This window comes from Muntiacus reevesi, chromosome 2, assembly GCF_963930625.1.
Source record: "Muntiacus reevesi chromosome 2, mMunRee1.1, whole genome shotgun sequence".
NCBI lineage: Eukaryota > Metazoa > Chordata > Mammalia > Artiodactyla > Cervidae > Muntiacus > Muntiacus reevesi.
The window spans coordinates 181,578,590-181,596,278 of NC_089250.1; the positions used below are offsets into that span (position 1 = coordinate 181,578,590).

The 17,689-nt window shown below is 54.5% G+C and overlaps 1 protein-coding gene across 1 annotated transcript; it reads right to left on the minus strand.

Moving 5' to 3' along the window:
• Window positions 1-14,438: 14,438 nt before the first annotated feature.
• On the minus strand, window positions 14,439-16,672 carry ZG16B (zymogen granule protein 16B). Its single transcript, XM_065919268.1, has 4 exons — window positions 16,624-16,672; window positions 16,450-16,531; window positions 16,127-16,232; window positions 14,439-14,748 (listed from the first exon to the last, which is right to left on the minus strand). The coding sequence occupies exons 2-4, from the start codon at window positions 16,502-16,504 to the stop codon at window positions 14,439-14,441; spliced, it is 471 nt and encodes a 156-aa protein (XP_065775340.1). The 5' UTR covers window positions 16,505-16,531; window positions 16,624-16,672.
• Window positions 16,673-17,689: the final 1,017 nt, after the last annotated feature.

Consider the following 17,689-nt stretch of genomic DNA (forward strand, 5'->3'; position numbering starts at 1 on the left):
GTGTTCCTGCCCCAGCTCAGCGTCAGGCACTTTTTCAGATTTTTCTAAGTCAGTTGGGAGCCTTCCTTCTCTCTGCAGGCTGCCAGTGTTTGAGCTCAGAAGGAGGGTCTGTCTGGCTGGGACCCCAGGATGCAGTACCCAGGGCGGGAGTTGGAGGAAGTGTTGGCTGCCGGTCTGGACAGAAGGGATGACAGGACTTGCCCGAGGGCATGGGGGTTGCATTTTCCCGGAGCACAGGCACATGGTTATAACGGATGCACACCGGAGCTCAAAAGGCACTGCAGGCTCATCACTGGATCCACTTCAAACACACACACCTGCCGGCTGTCCCAACAACAGGAGCTTGCACATGCTCTTACACATGTATACACCATGCACACGTAAGCAGCAAGCCCCCGTCCCGGGGGAGCTCTCTTCCTGCCCTGCAGACGGTGGCTTTCTCTCTGCGTCCTCAGTGGGCAGACACAGGGAGCTCTCGGCTGTCTCCTTCACAAGGACATGAGTGTTGCTGGTAGAAACTGCTTTCTGTTGAGTTTGTGTGTGTGTGAGCAGTTCTTCTGTGATTTGATTTATTCCTGCAGTAGTGGATGGATGGATGGATGGATGGATGGAAGGAAGACTAGCATTAGGCCTGATCCCCCGTGGGGTCAGGCCTAATGCCTGGGGGTTTCATTTGATCTCATTTAATCCTCACAGCCCCTCTCAGAGGGGTGTTCCTCTCCTATCTTCAGGAGAGTTGACATACTACACCCAGTGAGCTGTGGGATTAAACCCCCCACCGCTCTGCCCCCGCATTCAGATGTCCGTCCAGGGTCCATCGGGTGCCCTCTGGGGAGAGACGTCCTTTCCCGTGTCCCCGCACCCCACGTGCCCACGCACTTCAGACTCCCATGACTCGCGATCTCCCTGCAGGTTTCCTTCTGTTGCTCTGGGAACTCAGGGCCAAGATGCTCAAGGGCCTTTGGCAGAAACAGCCCGGTGCCCATGAGCTCCTTTCCGGCGGTTCTAGAAATTTCAGAGACCAGACACGTGCCACACCTGAGCCCTGGGGTCCAGGCTGAGGGAGGGGCAGCTTATCCTGGGCTTGACTCCTGCTCCTCATCTGGTCTGTGGTCAGACGTCAGCCTCGCGGCCTTTGGAACATTCCAGGGCCTCTAACCCCTTCCTTACCCGTGTCCCAGCTGAGTCATGCAGGGTCCTCGCGTGTGCGCTGTGAGCGGTTTCTCCTCTGCAGCACTGCCCAGCGCGGCGCCCGGCCCCTCCCCTGTCCTGTCCCTGGACGGTGGCCCTCGTCCTGGGCCCGCCAGACGCCGATCAGGGCTCAGGGGCCGGCCAGCCCCGGGGCCTTGAGGGACATTCAGCCATGCAGCCGGGGGTGGGCAGCCAGGGGCCAAGAGGAGCTGCTGGAGGCGGGGCTCCCTCTGCCCCCAGGAGAACCCCCACGGGCCCCAAGAGACCCTCTTTGTCTGTTTTCCAGGCCGGGGCTGGGGTGGAGTTCTAGAAGCACAAGGGTCAGTCTTCCGAATCCTCTGCAAACAGCCTCTGGAAGCTGCGGGCAAAGAGGACAAGGGCTCCTGGAGCCTGGATCCTGGCCGAGGTCGGGCTGCAGGCTCTGGGCTTCAGGCTCCATCCTCCTCACTCCCTGGTGACAGCGAGAGGCGGGTGGGGGCGGAGGTACCCCGGGAGCGGAGCGACTTCTGCTGTCTGCTGCCGGCAAGTGTGCGGGGTCTGAGGGACACACACACACAGACACAGAGAGATACACACACACAGACACACACACACACAGAGACACACATACAGAGACACACAGAGACACACAGAGACACACACACACAGACACACACACAGACACACACACACAGACACACACAGAGATACATACAGAGATACACATACAGAGAGAGACACACACACACACAGACACACACACAGAGACACACACACAGAGATACACACAGAGATACACACACAGAGAGAGACACACACAAACACACACAGACACACACACAGAGACACACACACAGACACACACACAGAGACACACACACACAGACACACACACAGAGACACACACACACAGACACACAGACACACACACACACAGACACACACACACAGACACACACAGATACACACACAGACACACACACACACACACAGAGACATGCACTATACACAGGGTGTTTGGCCTCAGTGATGACCAGCTGGTCCAGGACTCACCATCACCAGAGTCACTGTGATGGTCTCACATGCCGGGCTGCCTCCTTCGGTGCCCCGGCTTGGGATGCGGCTTTTCTATCACTGTCGAGTCTCCTGGACCACAGTCCCCACCAGAGTGTAAGTCTGGACTCCGTCACTCAGGGCTCCCAGGGTTCCAGGAAGAGTACGGCCAGCTGGGCTGCAGGAGGGTCCCAGCGGGGACCCCGGGTTGCCTGAGGCGACCCTGCCCGGTCCCCCTTCCTGTCTGTGCTGGTGGGCACGTGAGTGTGGACACCAGGCCAGAGTGGCCCAGGCAGCCTGACTGCCAGCTCACAGTCCTGCCGGGATCCGAGTCCCACATGGGGACAGAGCAGTGGCCCTCACGTCACACCGGGGACAGGGAGGCGGGACCGGGCTCCTGGCCCCCCAACCTCACAGCAGGACTGAGGGGCTGCCCTCACCGGAGCTGCAAGGGCACAACCACCACAACAACCCAGCAACAGTGCTGAAACACAACCCCAGCCACACGACGGCAGCCACGCAGCAACAACCATGCCAGCGGCATGGCAACAACCCCACAATGACCACAGGAAGGGCAGCAACAACGTAAAACAGGGCACGTCAGGGTCTGCTTCCTGACCTGCATCCTGGGCCAGGCTCAGCTCTCCGTCCGGGGCCACAGGTGGAGACCCCCCTTGACTCTCGCTGACCATAGCCTCCTGGTTAAAAAAGCCCAGCTGTTTCTTGCATGCAAATCAACCAATCAGTAAAGACCCAGGAGGGAACAGACACAGGTCTTCGGGCGAGGTGAGGAGCTGGTGGTCACCCTCCACCCACCCTACCCCCTGGCAGAAGCAGTCACGCTCAGGGCGTCCAGCTGGGGTGGGTGAGGGAGCCCCACCGAGGCCATCCTCAGCTGACCTGCAGTGGCCACGGTTCTTCGGGGCCCCTTGGTGTCCCACAATCCTCCCGGCCTCCCTGGAGGGGCCCCTGGAGGGATGGGCAGCTGGGAACCAGGCTGAGACTGCAGCCAGGCCCTCTGAGGGAGCAGGGTCAGCGGAGCTGGTGGGGCCTTCCCAGAGTGGACGTGGAAGCACCGTCATCATCCTGCAGGCAGCTTGTTACCAGGAGTCCAGGAGGCGGAGGGTCCTCACTCCCTGCTCAGGGAAGGCCATCCCATCCCCCAGCCCCATCCAGGGCCCGTGAGGTCTCCCTGTGGACTGGCCACCTCCTGGCTTCCTTCACCCCAGAAAACTGCAGCTCACAGCATGTAGAAACCCCTGAGTTCAGGGTGATTCCACCACAATCCTTCATTTCTTATCTGTAGAGTAAGCCAAGGGAATAATTCATTATTTGGAAAATTGGTAAATAGAAACAATAAATCAATGATCAAGCACTTGTACATAACACAAATCTACAGTACATAATTTGTACCTCAAGAATATTAAATACAAAAGGAAAACTGGCTCTTCTTTAATTAACTTATATTTATTCCTGCTGGGCTGCATCTTTGTCGCTGCACTCGGGCTTTCTCCTATTGCGGCGAGTGGGGCTACTCTATAGTTGCTGTTCCCAGGCTTCTCACTGCAGTGGCATCTCTTGTTGCTGAGCACAGGCTCCAGCACGTGGGCTTCAGTAGTTGTGGCTCCCAGACTTAGCCATCCTGAGTCACGTGGGATTTTCCTGAACCAGGGCTGACCGCTGCATTGCTTGACACATTGTTAACCACTGGAGCCCCAGGGGAGCCCCCAAAATTGACTCTTGATGGATGAATTCCAGCTACTCACCAGAGAAGGGTAAGAGAATATCAGCCTGTTGCAGTCGAAGGAGTTCACTGATCTCGGCAATGGTCTCCAACAAGTCTTTGCATCGCCAAAAGACAGGCAAGCTTCATGCACTCACTGATAGAAGTCACACCTGCGAGCCCCAGTAGTTGGGAGAGGTGACAGGGGTATGTGTTTGAGGAGGTATCCACCTGTGAGCCTATGGTGCCTCTTGAGTTCACACATGTGCACGGGCGTCCCTTATAACCGTGTTCATGTACTCTGTGAAAATATGCCTCCCTGTTTCCTTGGGCAAGTCCCACCATACCCCCCCTTGACCAGACTAGCAACCATCTCTCCCTCTGTCTCCCACTTCGGGTACTGCTTCCTTGCATCCCAGACCAGATAGGCCATCCTTCTGGGCTCAAACCCTGGCAGCTTGCAGAGAAAAGGAAGGCCCCCAACTGGCAGCTTAACAGAAAAAGTGCCTTCTGCCCTCTGCTCCCTTCGCACAGAGGCTGGTTGTTATGTGGAGCGCCCGCCACCTCCCTGCAGTCAGCACCATGGACAGAGCTGCCTCTGGTCCTGGGTGGGGAAGAGGGGTCCCCCAGAAATCCTGATTCTGTGAGTGAAGGGCCACAGGGGTTACTGTTCTTGGCCACAGAGTCTCTGTCAGAACTCTCCCCATGCCTCTGCACTGGGAACACAGCCCCAGGTGGCATCTCCATGAATGGACAAGAGCGCATATAAATAGGCAATGAATGACATTGGAATTTCAGAGGTTTTCACATGTCACAATTTTTCTTGGAATTTTTTTCTAACAGTATAAATAGATGAAAAGTATTCTGAGCTCAGGCTTCCCAGTGGCACTAGTGGTAAAGAATCTGCCTTCAATGTAGGAGATGCCGGTTTGATCCCTGGTGGGGAAGACCCCCTGGAGGAGGGCATGGCAACCACACCCACATTCTTGCCTGGAGAATCCCATGGATAAGAGGGGCCTGGCAGGCTACAGCCCATGGGGTTGCAAAGAGTTGGACATGACTGAACCCACTTAGCACACATGCAGCCTGAGCTCACTGGTTGTGCAAAAACAGGAAGACAATGGGAGTTTAACTTCAAGCCATAGTGTGCTGATCCCTGGCCTGGGGACCTGACGTAAGTAGGCGGTGGCAGCTGGACAGGGCCTCCACCCTGACACAGCCCCCCACACTACCACCTAATGAAGCCAGGGTCCCCAATTCCTGGTGGCTTGCAATTCCCGAGAGAGGCTGTGGACACGCCAAGCCATGCTCTGCACCCCTTCTCCTTGCCCCCATGTGGGAGCCTGGATGCTCCAGCCTCTGCCCAGCCTGTCCTAAGGCAATGTATCAGCACAGTCTGGGGTCCACCCCTTCTCCGGGCCCGTGTAGCTTCCCCCATGGCGAGGATACCTCCATTCATGGAACCAGTCACTTATGGACAGATCTGCCATTCCTAATCTTGAAAGTGAAAGTGAAGGCATTCAGTCATGTCTGACTCTTTGCGACCCCATGGACTGTAGCCTACCAGGATCATCAGTCCATGGGATTTTCCAGGCAAGAATATAGGAGTGGGTTGCCATTTTGATTGCAAAGTCTGCTCAAAGGAAAACCTGCACACCTGCCCACAGGTCTAAGACCTGGCGTTCACCCTGGGTGGAGAAGGGTGTCTCTGAAATCTCACAACACCTGTCAGGAGGGGTTATTGCTTCCCGTATATAACAGAGGGACAATTGAGATACGTGGGTGACCTGAGCTCCCCAAAGGGGGGCCAGGGAGGAGGGAAGTGGGGGTTTGGACCTGACAGGCTCCAACTCCACACCCACAGTCACCCCTGTGTTGAGTTCTGTGACCCTGTGGCTCTTCCCAATGGTCGGGGAGGCTGTGCAGACAACCTGAGCACCATCCAGTCACAGGGAGCCTGGACCTGCTGGACCTCGACGCGCCCAGATCCTCAGCCCTCGAGAAGCACCCCATTCCCTCCTAGAGAAGGTGACCCCTCGGCCTGGTTCCAGGTGCTCTGGGGAGAACTGACATGGAGCATCACTGTGACCCCTCCTGTCCTGGGGTCCTTGCTGTCAGTCATCCCATAGCCCACGGAGCCCAGTTCATCCCCAGCTACATCAGACCCTGCTGGAAGGAGGTGACAGGCGTCTTCCAGTGACAGGCCATGGAGGGCCAGGCCCGGGGTGTCTCTACCACCTGCCAAGGCCCTCAGAACTGAACTGTCCACTGCAGCTCTGAGGGTTGGAGGGGAAAGCCCAGGGCACACAGGGCCCTGCCCAGGCCCGAATGAGGCCCTGAACCGGGTTCTGCACAAGGAAGGAGCCCTGATCCCCGGGAAGCTGCTGGGGGCACTACTCTGAGGTGCCCGAGGGGCTGCCCCTGTTTGCCCTAACTGGGAAGGGCTCTCAGGACACCGCCCCACGGCTGAGGTCGGGGTCTGGTGCAGGGTCCAGAAGGGAAGCCCAGAGGTGACAGTAAAATGCCCCGAGTCGCGTGTTGTCTGTGGTGACCACGAGGCCAAGGCAGTGAACGCAGCGCGTCCCCTCCCCCGGATGGCTCTGCGGGTCCCCCAGGAAGAGCCCCCAGCTCCTTCTTGTCCCCGTGGCCCCTTGACCGTTCCTCCTGATGGGGGCCACATGGCCCAGGAGGGCATAAAGGGCCCAGAGGAGGGTGCCCAGGCATCAGACTCCCAGCACCAGGACGGGACCACAGGACTCCGCAGGCCAGGTGAGGCCCCGCCCCCACCAGGCTTGGCCCACGAGGTCAGGGGAGGCCCCTCTCTGAGATCAGATGGCCTGTCCTCTTCTCGCCAGGAGCCCTTGACTCTCCAGCCAGATGCCATGCTGCTGTGGCTGACCCTCGCCCTCCTGTGGAGCCCCACCTGGTGGGCACAGCATAAGTCTGGCTGGGGGTCCCCCCAGCCCATCTCCTTGGGGGTCCCCCTCCCTCCCCTCCCCTCCCTCCAGGGCTGGGGTCTGGGCCAGCCCTTGTCACAGACAGACTCTGCTCTCAGGCCTGTCCCTCATAGGAGGGACTGTGTCCTCCTCTGGGCAGAAACAGCCAACATGTCACTGTGTGTTTATTTTTTTTCTCTTCCCAACCTGGTTCTTTCATCTAATAGAGATATTTGGGCCTGGAGGAGGTGACTATTTCAGTACCTCTAGAGACTTCCAAACAATATCACCAGGATTTGAGTGTTCATAGGTCCTCTGGGCCTCATTAAGAGGTGAGTTGAGCAGGGCCCAGAGCCCCTCACTGCATCCCAGCTCCTGCCCTGGTCTCGGGAACCTGGGGAGGGGGCTGGTCCCTCCTCCCACCACCCTCACTGGGGTCCTGATGTCTCCTGAGTCAGCTGAGGCCTCGGGGTCCTGGAGCCCCCAGCCAGCACCTTCTGTCTGTCCCTCTTCCTCTGCTGTTTCCTCCCCTGCACCCCAGCCCTGTCCCTCCTCTCTTCCCCTGCTAGTCTAGCCTCTGCTTCTTGGGTTGATCTTAAGGGAGGGGTGCTTCTCCCCACTGTCTCCTTTCAACCCCAACTCAGTTCAACTGGAAATGGTCTCTCAGTTTGAGAATGCCTATAGGAAAGCAGAACTTCTGCCCAGGTTAGGGTCAAAGAGAAAAGGAAGGAGGGTCAGAGTGGACCACTGATTGAATGCTAGAAGTGCAGAGGCAGCAAGCCCAGGATCTTCCCCTAATGGTTGAATGCGGGCGGGCTTTGCTCAAAGTCTGGGGTAGATATTTGCTCTGCATTTATGGGGTCCCAGGGACCTGGGAAGAGGGAATGGGCCAGAGCAGCAGGCACCATGGGGGCCAGTGTGTAGGCGGGGCCGGGTGAGGAGGTAGGCTCCAGGACAGGCGCTGAGCTGGGGGAAGATCGCAGATCGGAGTCACCTGCTTCAGGCCCCCCAACCTGGTCTAGAGCAGTGACTGGGGCTGCAAATGCTGGGCCCGGGGTCAGCTCCCCACTCTGAGCCGTGAGACCAGCTGCACCTCCTGAGGGTCATGGTGACTGGGCATCTTGAGGAGCTCTCCTGGTCTCAGTGACTGATCCACAAATTCAGTCCCATTTTACAGGTGAGCAAACTAAGGCTGAAGAGGCTGGCTAACAAGTCCCAAATCACAAAGCCTGAAATCAGCAAAGCAAGGAGACCTAAGACCAGGAAGCCTGTCTCAGGTTTCAATGTCATGTGTCACGGGCTTATGCTGCAGTGACATCCCCTTGTTGATGATGGAAAATTGAGGACCTGGGATTTGGGGCATCACCGAGGTCCTGGACCTTCAAAGCTCCCCCTTCTTCTCAGTATCCAGGTGAGATACAGCTCCTCCTGGAGTGAGAAATACAGAGACCCAGGTGGGTAACTCAGGAATTGCTCCTACAGCAGGGTGAACACATTATAAGACTCCACCACTCCTACACGAAATACCTTCAATCTTTGCTCATGTGCACTGACCTAGGATGTTCATCCAGTTTGAAAGGAAATTATACAACACTTTTGCTGCCTCCTGTGATGACGTAGAGAAGGTACTCACCAGGGTCTATGGACAGTGCACGATTCAGCTTTGACCGGAATTATCCTTCAAGCTGAAGCAAATAGCACCTCAACCAAAGAGAAATGACTACTCCTGGGTCCCCAGGTCTGGGCCTTGGGTCATCTGACTGATGGTGGGCACAAATCACCAGAGACCTGAGTGCAGCCCCGAATCCACCAATAAATCCAGCATCTGCAGCTACAGTGGATCCAGGGTACTACTTGGTCTGGGATGCGAGCAAAGCCTTCTAAGCTTGTGGGGACAGGGCCTCCGGGGCAGAGCTGCAGGAGGAGGCAGGAGGGGGCCCGACACCCCAGGGCTGGGTGAATCTGACAGGATGCGGGGCCTGCCTGTGCAGACGTCAGGCCAATCCCATAATCTCTGAGGATTCGGGGCTCCCAGAAGCCCCAACCCCGGCTCACTGCTGCAAGGCCTTGCAGGTGGCCTGAGCTGTCCAGGCTCAATTTCAGGATTCTCTGAGTGTGCAAACAGCTCCAGAGAAACCATTCAATCATTCTTCACTCATTCAGAACACGTATGGCAAACCCTGGCTGGCTACGGGTTCCCTGGACTCTGCAGGAATAGAGGATGGGCCATGTGTCTAACTGGGGGCTTCCCATGGGGAATGGATGCAGAAGTAGATGGAGCAACTGGTTGTTCCATCTGCATTGATAAGGACAGGTCTAGACCCTGTACTCAGACTTTATTTTTTTGGACTCCAAAATCACTGCAGATGGTGACTGCAGCCATGAAATTAAAAGACACTTGCTCCTTGGAAGAAAAGTTATGACCAACCTAGACAGCATATTAAAAGCAGAGACATTACTTTGTCAATAAAGGTCCAGCTAGTCAAAGCCATGGTTTTTCCACATGTATGGATGTGAGAGTTGGACCATAAAGAAAGCTGAGCACTGAAAAATTGATGCTTTTAAACTGTGGTGTTGGAGAAGACTCTTGAGAGTCCCTTGAATAATAAGGAGATCAAACCAGTCCATCCTAAAGAAGATCAGTCCTGAATATTCATTGGAAGGACTGATGCTGAAGCTGAAACTCCAATACTCTGGCCACCTGATGGGAAGAGCTGACTCATTGGAAAAGACCCTGAAGCTGGGAAAGATTGAAGGCAGGAGGAGAAGGTGATGACAGAGGATGAGATGGTTGGATGGCATCACTGACTCAATGGAAATGAGTTTGAGCAAGTTCTGGAAGTTGGTGATGGACAGGGAACCCTGCAGTACTGCAGTTCATAGGGTCACAAAGAGTCAGACACAACTGAGCAACTGACCTGAACTCAGGCACAAGGCCAGTGGAGGGTGTGCTTCAGGGAAGACTTCCTGGAGGAGGCAACATCTGAGCTAAGTTTAAGGACTGAGTGAGAGCTGGCCAGGTGGAGTTAAGGGAGGGAGGCCTTCCAGGCCAAGAGATCAACATGGGAATGGCCAGAGCCAGACATCCCCAGGACTCCACTTCTTGAAAGGCGGGCATCTGTTACAGTCCGAAGGGAAAGGAAAGCAGCCCCCAGACCTGGCACATTCTCTCAACACCTCCATCAGACTGCAGCAGCCTGCCCCTCAGCCACGGTGCAGAGGCCGCCCTGTCCGCCCTCAGCTCCCTGCTCAGCAGCCCTATAGGGACAGGACTTCTGCTTCCCTGTTTGCAGAAGGAGACAGTGCAGGCCCAGAGGGCACAGAGGCTCAGCCTGTCACACGGCACTAGTGGCGGAGTCGGGATTCAGGAGAAGGAGGTCTGGTTGCAAAGTCTGGGCTCAGGTCCACAGACCCAGAGAAGGTTTCCTTACTGATCATCATCTCTCTGCAGTTCCCTCGCTGATGTGTTCCTCTTCTCTACTTTTACATTAATTGTAAATGCTGGTTGTGTGTAGGAGAGGGAGTGTCAGGTCCTGGGCCCCACAGGGACCCCCGGAGAGAATCCTTGCCTTTACCCAGAAAAGAAATCAAGAGCACGTCAGAGTAAGGGGTGAGCAGGTTTATTTGGGGAGATGCACACATCATAGGCAGAAGGCAGTCCATCTCCGAAGCCTAGAGTGGTGCCAGGGCTTGGGGTTGGAGGTTTTTACAGACTCAGTCATTTCACACAGTAACGAGTGGTGGGACATTCTTGCTATTTCTGGATAGAGTGGGAATTTTCAGGAATTGGGCCACTGCCTATATTTTGGTCTTTATGGTCATACTCAGAACTGTTGTGGTGAAGGGGGGTGATGTTCAATAATAAAACGAAGGCAGAATGAGCTAAAGTTAAGGACCCAGCTGTTGTCAGAGTTCCCTTGGCTTCAGCTGGTCCAGCCTGTCTTCACTGCCTGCTGGCCGCCTCCCTCCTGTCTCAGCGAGGGTTGCTTGGTGGTTCTTAGCCTGGAGTCTGCGGGAGGAACTCAGGGATCCGTGACCCAGGGAGGAGAAAAGCTCCGATGTTTTCCCTGTCCTCTCTGGGAAGCTTCCGGTTTCCTCTGGTTTGTTGAGACCTGGGTCCCCCTTTCACAGTGCCTGCACCCTCGTCCCGTCAGTTACAGTCACCCAATGCCCTTGGCCATGGGGTCTTTCCTCTGACTCCGTGTCTTCTCCAGTCCTGGGCCCCATCTCTCAGGGGTTTCCAGCTAAGCATGGATTGTGTGATCTTTTCCACATCTATTCCTATGTTGGATGAGGTTGGCAAATATTATTGTGGGTAAATGCACAAATTATGAAATTTACCATTTAGATCTTTTCAAGGAAAACAACTCCGTGATTAAGTACATTTGCTGGTTTTGCAATATTACTGCTATTCAGCTCCAGAGCTTTTCTATTACCCCTCAGAAACCCAGTATCCATTAAGCAGGAAGTTCTGCTATTTTATCTCATTTATACAATTGACCTTAAAAACACTTTTGTGAATACAAGTTTTCCATTTCATTCTGTCACGTCTGTCCAGGTTTTGCTCGGTGATCTTGTTTGCCTCTTCTAACGTGATCATGTGACCCTCCACAAGGTTTTCATAGTCAGCTATATTCTCTCCCCAGTTTTCCTGTTTTGTTTTTTATTCAGCTTTATTGAAGTACCCTTTACATGCAATAAAATGCTTGTGTGGTAACAGTTTGATGAGCTTTTGACAAATGTATACACTGATGTTCATGCATCTCCCACCACACTCAGACTGAGGAAAGTTTCTGCCATCCCAAAACGGCACCTAGCACGCCCCTTGGCATTTGGTCCCATCCCAAACTCAGCTTCCTAATCACAGGTCTGCTTTTGTCACTATGAATTGCTTTTGTCTTTTCTAAAATTCCACATCCATGAAATTATATGGTATTTTCTCTTTCATGTCTGTCTCCTTTTAATCAATGTTATGGGATTCATAACATAACAAAATTCATCTATGTTAATTGCATTTCAGTAGCTATTGCCTTTTTATTGCTGAGTAGTATTTTATTTCTACTTCATCTTGTCTAAATTATCAGTGGGTGAACACTTGAGTTGTTCATTTTGGGCTATGATGAATAAAGATCCTAAGCATATTTGTTTGTAAATCTTTGTGTAGACATAAGTTTCTATTTCTCCTGGGTAAATGTTTAGGGGTGGAATTGATGACTCACATGGTGAATGTAAGTGTAAGTTTACAATAAGCTGTCAAATGCTTTCCAAAGTGGTTCTTCCATTTTACCTTCCAACCAGCCATAGGAGCATCCCACTGGCTCTGAATCCTCACCAACACTTGGTGTTGTCAGTCCTGACACTTGGGGCATCCTCCAACCAATGATGAGCATCTTTTTGTGTACATGGTGGCCACTCGTATACTGTCCTTTGTGAAGTCTTACCCCAGATCTTTGTCCAGCTATTGGTTTTATTTATATTGAACAGGTAAAGGAAGATCAAATGGTTCTCTTACTTCACAGTCCGAGAATGTTCCTTCCCACTGCCAGACTCCGTCCATGTCTGCCTGGGCTCACCCATGGGCCCCGCAGAGACCACAGAAATGCAAACTGGTGCGATCTGGGCCAGGTTGTCTCTTGTCTGCAGAAGACGGATTTTCTCCGAGATCTTCACTTTCTCATTTGATGCATGAAATGTCCCTGCCACCTTGAAGGGGTGGTCCTTTCGTGAACAAACTAATACCTTTCAGGTGTACTTAAGTTGGCAGAGCACAGGCTCAGTAGTTGTGGCACACGGGATTAGGTGCTTTGTGGCATGTGGGCTTCTCCCAGACCAGGGATTGATCCCATGTCTCCTGCATGGGCGGGTGGATTCTTTACCACTGAGGATTGAGAGTGCTGGGACAGGGGGTGGGGTGGGGAGAGAGAGAGCAGATAGGCTTATATCATGAGAAATTCTGTTCCCACGTGCTGCTTATAGAAATGGGTTTCTCCTAAAGAGATCTGTGTGTGTGCTAGCAAGTTTCCTGTCTGATTTATTTATTTCCTATCTGATTTATTCCTTGAATGAGGGGATGAAGGGTGGGTGGATGGATGAATGGATGGAAAGATGGCATTAATTGTGCACCCAAGTGGGGCCAGGCGGGATGCCAGGTGGTTTAACAATTATCTGATTTAATCCTCACAACAGCTTTCAGTGAATGTAAATCTCCCATCATCACAGATGTGGAAACTCAGGCTGAGAGAGTTGAATGTAGTTTGTAACAGACTCTGCTGTTTTTAGTAAGAACCACTATGTGGCGCTCAACCAGCATGTAAAATGAAAATAAAGGTAGACAAGAGGAACACGTCAGCCAAGTGTCTTCCCAGAGATGAGGGTTTGTCTGGAAACCTTTGCTGGGCCTGTGGATCTGAGCCCAGACTTTGCAGCCAGACCCCCTCCCCCTCAATCCCGACTCCTCCACTAGTGCCGTGTGACAGGCAGAGCCTCTGTGCACTCTGGGCCTGCACTGTCTCCTTCTGCAAACAGGGAAGCAGAAGTCCTGTCCCTCTAGAGCTGCCAGGCAGGGAGCTGAGGGCGGACAGGGCGGCCTCTGCACCGTGGCTGAGGGGCAGGCTGCTGCAGTCTGATGGAGGCGTTGAGAGAATGTGCCAGGCCTGGGGGCTGCTTTCCTTTCCCTTCAGGCTGTAACAGATGCCCGCCTTTCAAGAAGTGGGGTCCTGGGGATGTCTGGCTCTGGCCATTCCCATGTTGATCTCTTGGCCTGGAAGGCCTCCCTCCCTTAACCCCGCCTGGCCAGCTCTCACTCAGTCCTTAAACTTAGCTCAGATGTTACCTCCTCCAGGAAGTCTTCCCTGAAGCACACCCACCACTGGGCATGTGCCTGAGCACAGGGCACTAGACCTGTCATTATCAATGCAGATGAAACCACCAGTTGCCTCCATCTACTTCTACGTCCATTCCCCATGGGGAGCCCCTGACTGGACTCTTGGCCCATTCTCTATTCCTCCAGAGTCCACAGAGCTTTTTGCCAGCCAGGGTTTGCCATATGTGTTCTGAATGAGTGAATGAATGGGGGCTTCCCTAAGCCCTTTACATACTCAGAGAATCCTGGAATTAAGCCTGGGCTGCATGGGCTGCCTGTACTTGCAGAACAGGGGATAGGGTCTCTGGGACCCCCACAATCCTCCCAGATTATGGGATCGGCCCGAGGTCCACATGGGCAGGCCCTGCATCCTGTCAGAATCACCCAGCCCTGGGGTGTCAGACCCCCTCCTGCCTCCTCCTGCAGCTCCACCCCGGAGGCCTCGTCCCCACGAGCTCAGAAGGCTTTGCTCGCATCCCAGACCAAGGAGCACCCTGGACCCACTGTGGCTGCAGAAGCTGGATTTATTGGTGGATTCTGATTCAGGGCTGCACTCAGGTCCCTGCCGCCTTGGGCCCACCGCCAGCCAGGTGGCCTGGGCGGGAAGCCCATAGCCCAGCCCTGGGGACCCAGCAGTGCTCACATCCCAGACACATCTTCAAGCTCTTTAGAGGATGAGGTAGTACCTTCTCGATTATGGATCAACTATTGGATAATCCCAGTCAAAGCCGATGCTGGAGATGCCCAGAGGCTTATGTTGTCCGAAGACTCCAGTGAGTACTTTCTCACTCCCGTCAGGGAAGGCAGAAAAGCTCCGGCCACCATTCTCTCCAAATGTGGCATCATGCCCATAGCTAGTGTAGATGACCAAGTGCCGGAGGAAAATCTTGTAGGAGCCATCAACTCTTGTAATGTATTCACCAGGCTGCAGGAGAAATTCCTGAGGGGTCCCACCTGGGGCTCCATATTTCTCACTCCAGGAGGAGCCAAACCTCACCTGGATACTGGGAGAAAGGGTTAGCTTTGAAGGTCCAGGGTCTGGGTGACCCGCAAATCCCCAATCCTCTAAACACCACCGCCCCCCACCCCATGTCCAGCAAGGACAGCCTGTCACTGCAGCATAAGTCCCTGACGTGACTTTGGTACCCAAGACAGGCTTCCTGGTCTCAACCCCTTCTCTCCCATTTTCAGGTTCTGTGATTTGGGGCTTGTTGACCAGCCTCTGGAGAAGGCAATGGCACCCCACTCCAGTACTCTTGCCTGGAAAATCCCATGGATGGAGGAGCCTGGTTGGCTGCAGTCCATGTGGTTGCTAAGAGTCGGACATGACTGAGCAACTTCACTTTCTCTTTTCACTTTCATGCATTGGAGAAGGAAATGGAAACCCACTCCAGTGTTCTTGCCTGGAGAATCCCAGGGACGGGGGAGCCTGGTGGGCTGCTGTCTAGGGGATCGCACAGAGTCGGACACGACTGAAGCGACTTAGCAGCAGCAGCAGCAGACCACCCTCTCCTGGCCTCAGTTTGCTCATCTGCAAAGTGGGACTGATTTGCAGGAGGAATCACTGAAAACCTTCCATCAGGAGAGGTCCACAAGGTGCCCAGTCACTGTGATCCTCAGGAGGTGCAGCTGGTCTCCTGGCTCAGAGCAGGGAGTTGACCCCGGGCCCAGCATTTGTAGCCCCAGTCATTGCACTAGACCAGGTGGGGGCCCCAGGAGCAGGTGACCTGTATCTGTGACCTTCCCCCACATCAGTGTCCATCCCAGAGTGTCCCCTCCTCACCTGGCCCCGCCCACACACTGGCCCCCATCATGCCTGCTGCTCTGGCCCATTCCTTCTCCCCAGGTCCCTGGGGCTCCGTAAATGCAGAGCAAATATCTACCCCAGGCCTGGAGCAAAGCCCTCATTTAACCATTAGGGGAAGACTCTGGGCTTGCTGTCTCTACACTTCTAGTGTTCAATCAGTGGTCCACTCTGACCTTCCTTCCTTTCCTCTTTGACCCTAACCTGGGCAGAACTTCTGCTTTCCCATAGGCATTCTCAAACGGAGAGACCATTTCCGGTTGAGCTGAGTTGGGGTTGAAAGGAGACAGTGGGGAGAAGCACCCCTCCCTTAAGATCAACCAAGAAGCAGAGGCTAGACTTGCAGGGGGAGAGAGGAGGGGACAGGGCTGGTGTGCAGGGGAGGAAATAGCAGAGGAAGAGGGACAGACAGAAGGTGCTGGCTGGGGGCTCCAGGACCCCAAGACCTCAGCTGACTCAGGAGACATCAGGACCCCAGTGAGGGTGGTGGGAGGAGGGACCAGCCCCCTCCCCAGGTTCCAGAGACGGGGGACAGGGGCTGGGATGCAGTGAGGGGCTCCGGGTGCTGCTTAACTCACCTCTTAATTATGCCAGCAATACCTATAAACACTCTGATCCCGGTGATCTCATTTTCATTGTCTTCAGTTGTACTGAAATATGAGCCTCCTCCACGCCCATACAAAGCTATTAATGAGAGAACCAGGTGGGAAAGAGAAAAGAAAATAAACATGTTGTCTTTTTCTGTCCAGCAGAAAGCACAGCCCCTCCAGACAAGGGGACAGGTCTGAAAGCAGTGTTAGTCTGTGACAAGAGCTGGCCCAGACCCCGGGCCGTGGATGCTGGGAGGTGAGGGTGGTCTCCGGGGTGATGCTTTGGACAGGGGAGCCCCAGCCAGACTTACCCCCTGCCCAGCAGGTGGGGCTCCACAGGAGGGTGAGGGTCAACCACAGCATCATGGCTTCTGGCTGGAGAGTCAAGGGCTCCTGGGGAGAAGAGGACAGGCCATTCGATCTCAGAGTGGGGCCTCCCCTGACCTCACGGGCCCAACCATGGTGGGGAGGGGAGGTTGTCTTACCTGGCCTGCAGAGTCTTGAGGTCCCGTCCTGGTGCTGGGAGTCTGGTGGTGCCTGGGCATCCCCTACTGGGCCCTTTATACCCTCCTCTTGGGCCCTGTGGGCCCCCCTCCTGGAGGAAGGAGCAAAGGGGTCACCAGGGCGGGCAGGAAGGAGCTGAGGGTGGGGGTTCTTCCTGGGGCAAACCCCAGAGCCATCCAGTGGGGAGGCTCCCGGATGTGCTGTGTTTATTGTCTTGGCCCCGTAGCCTACACAAATACAAGGAGACAATGACAGGTATTTTACTCTCACCTCTGGGTCTCTCTTCTGGGCACCTGCGCTTGACCTTGACTTCAGAGGTGGGGGAGGTGTCCTGAGAGCCCTTCCCAGTTGACCAAACAGGGTCAGCCTCACAGGGGTGCTTCAGGGTAGCTGCCTGCAGCAACTTCATGGGGCTCAGGGCTCCTACCTTGAGCAGAGCACGGTTCAGGGTCCAGAACCCCCCATGGTAACAAGGAGAAGGGGTGCAGAGCATGGCCTGGTGTGTGCACAGCCTCACAGGAGAATAGTTGGCCACCAGGAACCTGGGTCCCTGGTTTCATCAGGATGGCAGTGCTGGGGGCCTGTGTCCGGTGGAGCTCTGTCTAGCTGCCACCTGCCTACTCACACCACGTGGCTAACCCAGGGGTCAGCACACTATGGTTTGAAGGCCAAGTCCCACCCTCCATGGGTTTCTCCCCCACTACTTGTGTGCTTAGAATACTGTTTACATTTTGATATGGTTAGAATAAATTTCAAGAAAATTTGCAACGATTGGAAAACCCTGAAGTTTCAGTCATTGCCCATAAACACATGTTATTGTTCATCATCTGGATATAGTGTGGGGCTGTGTCCAGGCTGGAAGTGGCACTAGGGAGCATGTTCCATGTACTTTATGACCTGGAAACATCAAATGTGTGGCCCTTCACCCACCACGTCAGGATTCCTGGTGGACTCCTCTTCCCTGCCTGGGAAGAGACCACACTCTGCCCGTGGTCCTGGCTGCAGGGGCTGGAGAACTTCATACAACAATCAGCCTTTGTGCAGAGA